We start from the raw sequence: 9,508 nt of genomic DNA on the forward strand, positions 1-9,508 counted from the left end.
ATCATTTTTCCTTAAATTTTAATAGTCATGAGAAAAATCTTCAATGTGTAAAATCCCGAATCTTTTGACTATTTCTAAAAATGTCATTAAAAATAATTTCGAAATCCAGTCACATTTAAAATTCTAACTTTCATTTGTTTTACATTTTCAGGTCAAAACTTTGAACCCGTAACACGTTTGACGATAAATCAATTTGCATTCTCAAATTTTTAAAAATATTCAAAGCACCCCTTTTTTACTCGTAAATTTGAGCCAAATGTAGTTAATTTGTACCAAACGATCTATTTACCAACATTTAACCCGTAACAATCAAATTTAAGTTCCATAAAAACCCGAAGCAATCCTTGATTAAAAAAAACCGAGAAACTAGATATGATAAATTTTATTATATTTTAAAGTGATTATTGGTATATACTATCCTTACAATTTAACACATATATGTATAGTTTACTAAATTAACCGAGAAAACAAATAGATAGATTCAATCATATATTTATATTTATAAATTTATATGAAAATGTACAAAAAAACCAGTAGATAAATGGATTTATTTTTAAAAAATGGATCAACTTTTAAACATATATTTATAATTAAATTATTAAAAAAAATTACTTCATAAATTGAAAGCATATTAGAGTTTTTTTCTGTTTTATTATTTACAATCTTCAACAATATACATAGTATAATATGTTAATGATAAGTGATAACATTTAAAATTATATTCTTTTCAATATTTATAAACACGGTTTGTTGTTGATTTTTTGGATTTCACCTAGTATGTTGTGAAATATATTCTAACAATGTATAGAAGTATAATATGTAAATATTTATTTTTATAAAAGTGTATAAATATAATATAATCTACGTATATATTCTAATCAAGTAAAATAATTGTGACACGTATCAGTTTGTGGTTAACCCTCGCAATTTTTTTCCCTTCAAAACTATTATATGCCATATATCAATAATTATACACTTTCTTTTTACATTCCATTTATATTATATCTAATTAAATTATTTACATTTCTTTAAACTCTATTTGTATTATATCTATACACTTTTATACAAATAAATATTTACATATTATACTCATGTACATTATTAGAAGATATTTCACAACATACTTGGTGAAATCCAAAAATCTACATCAAACCATGTTTATTAAATATTGAAAAGAATATAATTTTAAATGTTATCATTAACATATTATACTATGTATATTGTTGAATATTGTAAATTAAAAAAATACATTAATATGCTTTCAATTTACAAAGTAATTTTTTTAATTATTAAAGGGGCAACTTCATATAATAGTAACTAAGTTTCAAAAGTGTTCCAATTAGGTCACTCAACTTTAAAAAGTGTTCCAATTAAGTCACTCAGTTTTCATATTTTATTAGATTAAAGGTTTTAACATGTTTCTTTAGCGTTTTTCTTTTTTGTTTCGCATTGGAAATCTTTTTATCTTTTTTTTTATATTGACGTTGAGTAGCGAGGTGAATTTTTTTATTTTTTTTTGAATTTAAGATAATTAACGTTTTTTATTTTTTTCTAAATATAACTACATATATTGCAAATTATAACACCCACATCTTATCCTCCATTTCTTTCTTGACGCACAAAAAATCTGTGAGACTCGATTTGAAAATTTAGTGACCCAATTTGAGAAAAAATATGCATGAGTGACATAATTGGAACACTTTTGAAAGTTGGTTACTATTCTATGAGATTTTCCCATTATTAAATTATAAATATATGCTTAAAAGTTGATCCATTTTTTAAAAATAAATCCATTTATCTATTATTTTTTTGTACATTGTCGTATACATTTATAAATTAAAAATATATATGATTTAAATATATCTATTTATTTTTTCGGTTAATTTAGTAACCTATACATATGTGTGTTAAAATATAAGTATATAGGCTATACCAATCACTTTCAAATATAATAAAGTTTATCATATTTAGTTTCTTGGGTTTTTATTTATCAAGGATTGCTTCGAGTTTTTGGTGAAACTTAAATTTGATTGTTACGGGCTAAATGTTGATAAATAGATCGTTTGGTACAAATTAACAACATTTGACTCAAATTTGTTACGTGTAAAAAATGAGTAATCTGAATATTTTTAAAATTTTGAGAATGCAAATAGATTTGTCGTCAAACGTGTTACGAGTTCAAAGTTTTTTGACTTGAAAACATGTAAAACAAATTAAAGTTAGAATTTTAAATGTGACCGAGTTTCGAATTTATTTTTAGTGACATTCTTGGAAACAGTCAAAAGATTCGGTATTTTACACATTGAATATTTTTCACATGACTATTAAAATTTAAGAAAAAATGGCAACCACTTCTGACATGTCACCTCCAGTCATATCCATACTTTTAACTTTTATCAAATTATAAACAATTGTGTCAACATTGACTTTTTCTTGAATAGTGATCAAAATGTTGTATGTGAAGAATGTCGTACAATATTATGCTCAAGTAAAGCAAAACATTCACAAAATTGAACGGGTTAATCTGTAATTTTTTTTTCAATTGGTAAAGTCGAGAATTCTCTCAAACTTATCAAAATCTTTTTAATGGTGTAGCTCAAAACTATTATTATATGAGAAGTATTCTCCGAAATTGGTTCACAACCAAATTTCTTTCAGTTATACATACATGATATTAAGAATAAATTTTCAATAGACGGGGTGTTCTTATGTATGTTTTTGCACGTGCATTATTTTTTTTATTAAGTTCATTTTGTTTTTTGAAAAATAATTTTATGATATAAATAAAATCAATTTATGTATAATGATCACATTTTCTATATACATTATGTATTTCTTTATTTGTAACTTAATTATTTAAATCCTCGTGTGTTACACAGGCTCTAAAGCTAGTTAGAGTTTAAAGAAAAATGAATAATTTAATCATATTATAGATATAATATAAATGAAGTGTAAAAAAAAAGTGAATAATTATTAATTTATGACATATATTAGTTTTGGAGGGAAAAATTTATGAGGATTAGTCACATAAATCGATATGTATTTACAATTATTTTACTTTATTAGAATATGTAGATAACTTTAAAACTTAGTTTTCATCGAGAACGGGCCTAGATGGCGGTCGAGCCTTTGGTTCCCTTCTATACGGCCATGTCTAATTTCTTAGCCCAACCCAATAAATTAACCCTACACATTCTTCACATAGTAATTACACCAGGCCCACTACGTTCATCCATCCATAATTACTGACGTGATGACAAAGTTTGGGATGTTAAACCATTATTCAGCTGAATATACAATGTCTAGAGAACCATTTAGTATCAAAGTTTATATAAATTTAAATTTGCATTATATTTTGTTCTGAACATGAAATAGTGTAACAAAGAAGATTATTGTAAATTCCAAATCGATGGTGAATTGTGAAGAAAGTAATGATAATTTAACTAAAAGACATGCCTATAAACGTGTTTAATAGATATTACGATATGATAAACGATCTTAATTTGTATAAGCTGGAATAGTAATGTTTAATAGGAATACCTTGTGAGCGGACTGAGTCAACTTTAGCTTAGTAATCGAATTTCGAATTGAATACGAATTTATAATCATAAATTCGTATTCGATTCGAAATTCGAATTCAAATTATACATTTTATTTTTATTATATATATACATACTTATGAAAAGATAAACTACGTAAATCTTTTGAATTATAAAGATTAAAAATAGAAAGTTCATCATTTTGGTTAGTAATTAATGTAATTGAACATTACCATTTTGAATATTTAGGATGTTATAACTTTAAATGATTTATTTATTTTATAGACTTGTACTTTTTGTTGTTAAAAAACTCAAACTTATAGCGGTTTTGAAATTAAAATATATTTTTTAACTGAATTCGAATCGATCCGAATTCGATTCGCACTTCATTTTCGAATCGAATCGAATTTCGAATGAGCTATTCCGAATTAGAATCGAATCGAATTCGTCGTATCTATTTCGAATTCGAATCGAATTCAAATCCAACTTCAAAATTTCAAAATTTGAATAATTCGATTCGAAAAAATTCGAATATTCGAAATTCGATTCGTTGAACACTACATAACTCCACTATTTATTGTGGAACCGGAAGGTATGTCATGCATCCTTTCATATAATATTGGCCCAATGGGCTTTGTTTATAAGGTCTCGGGCCCAAACATACATATAAGAATAAACGATAGCCTTTAACATATAACCGACACTATAGCTAAATAATACAAAAGGGCTCTACAACGATAATATGGAAATAAAAAGAAAGAAATATAACGGATTTATAAGAAACAAATAATGTTTGTTGAGGACGGATTGCCATATACTTTGGACTTATGCTAGCTTACTTTTCTCAAAGTTAAAAGAGTTGTGTAAAGTACATTTGAAAGATAATAAAAATAAAACTTTGAAAAACAATTTATTGTAAGATAGAAAAGTTAAAAGTTGGTTGAAATTGTTTTGTAAATAACAAAATTGACAAAACACAAAATGTTGTTAGATAAGACAAACAAAGATCGGCAATTTAACGTTGGGGTGAAAAACCGCAACCATTTAATTAACTTTGAAAAGCAATACATTTAATATAGCATTATAAGTACAAATTCATTGGCTATATTATTAAAAGTCAAAATATTGTAGGGTGTATTATCGATTACATAGAGAAACTGCAAATACATCCTGCCAACAGTGAAAACAAACTGATCATAATATTATATTTAGGTGCATGGAAGAAATTAAAATATATAAATTAGCCATGAGTAAACAAAAAGCTAATAAAGGGTGAAAAGAGCGGTCCCATCCCGGTGTCACAACTCAATATTGTAACATCAATCTATGGTAGTAATCAACATAACTTTTTAGTCCTATTATTAAAGAGAGCACTTTAATTTGGTCAAGAGTTTTTTTTATAGGCTTATGGCTCCAAAAATAATCCCAAACATCACCTAAAACCGCAACATAAAAAAAACTTAAGGATGATAAAGATTGAGCTGCCCCTGAGTTGTTGCTTCTAAGCTCTAAAATTGTCAAGAACATAACCTACAATTGCAAAAGACTTCTGATTAAGGGCCCACCATGACCGGAATCTATGTCACAATTGTGAAAATGAACACTAGACAAACTATTACGTACCCACAATAATGATATAAGCTGGTCAAAACGGATAATATAATTCGAAAATCCAAGTATCCAACAAAGTTACGTATGTGGCGTTAGATTAAAAAGGTAACAAAACACGATTAAAAATTTTATAAGGTTGCTAGTTAATATAACATGGTGTTTAGATAGAAGTGTGAGTTGAATAAAATCTTTATGTTGTGTCGTTTGGTAGCCAATAAAAGCTTGGTTATTATTTGTCTTGCGTTTTTAATATCATAGCGTTCATGATTAGTACTTTATGATCAGGTATTTACTTGACACATCTTGATTAGGCTGGTAATATAACCCATTAAGTTCAGTTTCTTAATCATCACTTAAAATTAATGCATGCATAGAGTCCCCGTTAAGGATGTCCCAACGAACAAAGCTAAGTTATTAGTTAATTATTGAATTTGAAGCCTGGGGTGGTTAATATTTTCTCATTATTGTTTTACAAATCACTTTCAAATTGTTTGATACCGTCTTTCCACCTAAATATAATTATTTTATAAACAATTAGCCAAATTAGTATTTTCCAACTGATTCCATGTAGGTTCGACATCCTATTTACCCTTGCTAGTTAAGGGAACATTGGTAGAGTTTTATAAATGTTTTTGCATGACTTGACGACGGTCATCAGTCTATTCTCTAGTGTTGCTTTGTTTTCAAGTAGCCCGACTCTCGTGCCTAGAATGTTAAAAGAAAATATTGAAAATATATCGGGATCAGCTAAATTGGTGGACAGTTGCATCATATCCCGTGAAATTAGAAGACCAAATATGCAGTTTCCATTTCCTTCTTAATTGACAGCCTCCAATTATTATTTTCTATGTTTAGATAACTGCAATTCTCTATATATTCAGATTGTATTCTCATTGTAATTTAATTTCAAGAAATCAATAATAAAAAAGCCTCTTGATATCATGGTATCAGAGCAAAATTGCTCATCATATACCGTTTGATTTTCAAGCCTCCTCAAATCAATAAACCCAATCCGAGCTACCATGTCCAGAGACGGCAACTCGGGTTCCGATTTGTCATTACAACTCGCAAATCTGTTAAAAAACAACCTATATCAGCCTCATAACCCAAAACTATCTGATAATCTACAAATTAACCCCAAACTCAACAGCCAAAACTACGCATTATGGACCCGGATGATCCGAGTCGCCATAGGCGGAAAATCCAAAACCCTGTTATCCCACCTTACCTCGGATCCTCCAAATCAAACAAGTGAAGATTATGAGCAGTGGGAACAAGAAGATTTAATTGTGTTTTCATGGCTTATTCAAAATATCGAACCCGCACTTGCAGGAAACCTAACCGAGTATCCCACTGCAAAAATGTTGTGGGACGCTTTGGTGGTCACCTACAGTAGTGGAAGAGACAAATTACAGACCTTCAATCTTCATGTCAAGGCTAACAACATCAAACAGAATGATACCCCTCTTGAAGATTTTTGGACCGTATTACAGGGGGTATGGGGAGAGATTGACCGAATTGATCCGAATCCCATGAAGTGTCCAGAAGACATCAAGACATACTCACGAATCAGGTCAGAACAAAAACCTTTTCAGTTTTTAAATGCCCTTGACCGGAAATACGAACCCATTAAAAGGGAAATTCTCCGGCTAGATCCTCTTCTGTCTGCGGAGGCGGCCTACGCCGCTGTTCGTAAAGAAGCCGCTCACCAGAACATACTGGGAGCAACTACTAACGATTCTCAGGGCATAGCAACGGGTTTAGTTGTAACTGAAGCAGAAGGATTAGGACTCGCAACAAAAGCTCACCGTCGGTTTGAAGGAAAAAGGAATGGACCGTCAATCAAAGAAGATAAATCACACCTGACATGTGATCACTGCGGTAAATCAAGAGATGCCAAAGAGCAATGTTTCTGGCTTTTCGGCTTCCCCGATTGATGGGACGATGGCCACAAAAAGGGTACCAAGAAATCTGGACCGGAAAAAGGCAAAGCGTCTGTTACTGCGAGAAAAGAGAACGTTGATACTAGCACTGACCGGAAAAATCCCACCGGATTTGGGGCGGTGGCGGCGGCCTCTTATGATGAAGAAGGAGATGACTCCTTTCAAATGAGTACAGGTACAGGGGGTGAGAGACCACATGTCTCGAAACTCCCATCTTATTTGTGCAATATTTCCAAAATGGACCCTATAGATTCTAAAATATTAAAAGCAACAATTTTTATTTCCTTTATAAAAGAGAGTTTTAAAAATTGTAAATATAAGTCTATTAGTGGTAGTGTGACAAATATGGCTCAAAATTACAGTAGGAGACGTGAAGTGTCATGGATATTTGATTGCGGAGCAACAAATACCATGACTTATGATCTATCAGATTTTGCTATGCTAACTAAACCAACAAAGTCTTATATATACACGGCAAATGGAGAGAAGATGCTTGTAAAAAATGGGGGGACTATAGAAATTTCACCGACACTTAAGCTTTCAAATTGTCTTTATGTACCCGCCCTATCACACAAACTCATGTCAATAAGCCATATAACAAAATAGTTAAATTGCACAGTTCATATGCAACCCACTTTTTGTATCTTACAGGATATTAGGACGGGAGCAATAATTGGGCGTGACACTGAAAGACAAGGGTTGTATTATGTGGATGAGGTGACTCAAAATGGTACTGTAATGCTTTCTCATGGAACCACAGAACGAGAAGCATGGCTATGGCATAGAAGACTAGGGCATCCATCTACCGGTTATTTACATGTTCTATTTCCTAAATTATTTCCTTCCAATTGTAAGTCACATTGCGAAACTTTTGTGTTAGCCAAAAGTCATCGTAAGACATTCAAACCAAATAATACAAGGGTTGATTCGCCTTTTTCATTAATCCACTCAGATGTGTGGGGTCCTGCTCCAATTATTGGAGGTCAGAATTTTTGTTTTTTTGTTATATTTGTGGATGATTGCACACGAATGACATGGGTGTATTTATTAAAAAATAAATCTGAAGTTCTTGATAAATTTATCATTTTCTACACCATGATCCAAACCCAATTTCAGAAAAACATTCAGGTTTTTAGATCCGACAATGGAGGAGAATTTGTTAATTCTGAAATGAAACGTTTTTTTCAAAACAAAGGGATAATTCATCAAACCACTTGTCCCCACACTCCAGAACAAAATGGTGTCGCAGAACAAAAAAATCGTATCTTATTAGAAATAACTCGGGCCCTTTTAATAGAATCACACGTTCCAAAGTTTTTTTGGCCAGAAGCACTCGCCACAACTGCGTATCTCATTAACCGACTTCCCACTCTAACTCTGAAATAAAAAACTCCATTGCAAGTTCTTACTGAATAAACCAACCCTCATTCCGTTCTTACCCTTAAGCCATGAGTCTTTGGATGCACCGCCTTTGTTCACATACCAAAATCACACAGAAGTAAAATTGATCCATGTGCTGAAAAATGTGTCTTTGTTGGATACGGAATGAATCAAAAAGGATACCGATGTTACAACCCAAAAACCCGTCACATGTTCAAAACTATGAATTGTGACTTTCTTGAAACAGAGTACTATTTTGCCTCCCAACAGAGTAGTCAGGGGGAGAGGGAATGTCTTGACACACTAAGTTGGTTGACATATGTTACATATGAAGAAGGAAGGAGCCACAGTACCCCATACGAGTCTCACCCCTCCACACAACCTCAAGATCCAAACATCAGTGTCGCCCAAACTGCTCCCAACCTGATACCCGAGGTAAGTAATACTCATTCTTCTCCTACAACCAATCCCATTGAAACTAACACATCAAGTCAAGGTGAGAATATACAGGAACAAGAGTTTTTGACACTCAAGAAGATACTCGAGGAGAAGATAATGAACATTTGCAAGAACAAGAAGAGACATCAGAGAGATATGTATTGCCACCAAGAGCAAATCGGGGAGTTCCACCGAAGAGGTATTCCCCGGAAAAGGAGTCCAGAGGAAGTAGATATCCAATGGCTAATATAGCCAAAGGAAACCTGTCCGAGGAAGCCAAGGCGTTTGCTGCATCTATGTACTCTGATGAGATCCTTGCTAATACTGAACAAGCCTTAAAGTCTATTCAATGGAAAAAGGCAATGGAGGAAGAAATGGAAGCTCTCACAAAAAATAACACATGGGAAAAACGTGTCTTGCCACATGGAAAGAAAGTTGTTGGGTGTCGGTGGGTTTTTACAATCAAGTACAAGCCCGATGGTACAATTGAAAGATACAAAGCGAGGCTTGTAGCTAAAGGCTATACACAAACATACGGAATTGATTACTCTGAAACTTTTTCCCCGGTTGCAAAAATTTACACAATCAGAGTTCTTT

At 31.7% G+C, this 9,508-nt stretch overlaps 1 protein-coding gene across 1 annotated transcript; it reads left to right on the forward strand.

Moving 5' to 3' along the window:
* The first annotated feature begins 6,172 nt into the window (after nt 1-6,172).
* LOC143621434 (uncharacterized) lies at nt 6,173-7,087 on the forward strand. Its single transcript, XM_077092857.1, has one exon. It carries the CDS (start codon nt 6,173-6,175, stop codon nt 7,085-7,087), a length of 915 nt encoding a protein of 304 aa, XP_076948972.1.
* The last annotated feature ends 2,421 nt before the right edge of the window (nt 7,088-9,508 follow it).

Source organism: Bidens hawaiensis, unplaced genomic scaffold (genome assembly GCF_021521415.1).
Source record: "Bidens hawaiensis isolate Kalapana, Puna unplaced genomic scaffold, B.hawaiensis_p1.1 tig00002866_1, whole genome shotgun sequence".
In the NCBI taxonomy this organism is placed as follows: Eukaryota; Viridiplantae; Streptophyta; class Magnoliopsida; order Asterales; family Asteraceae; genus Bidens; species Bidens hawaiensis.

Excerpts from the sequence above, each read along its gene's own strand:
- LOC143621434 (XM_077092857.1), top strand. The coding sequence starts at position 6,173 with ATGTCCAGAGACGGCAACTCGGGTTCCGATTTGTCATTACAACTCGCA.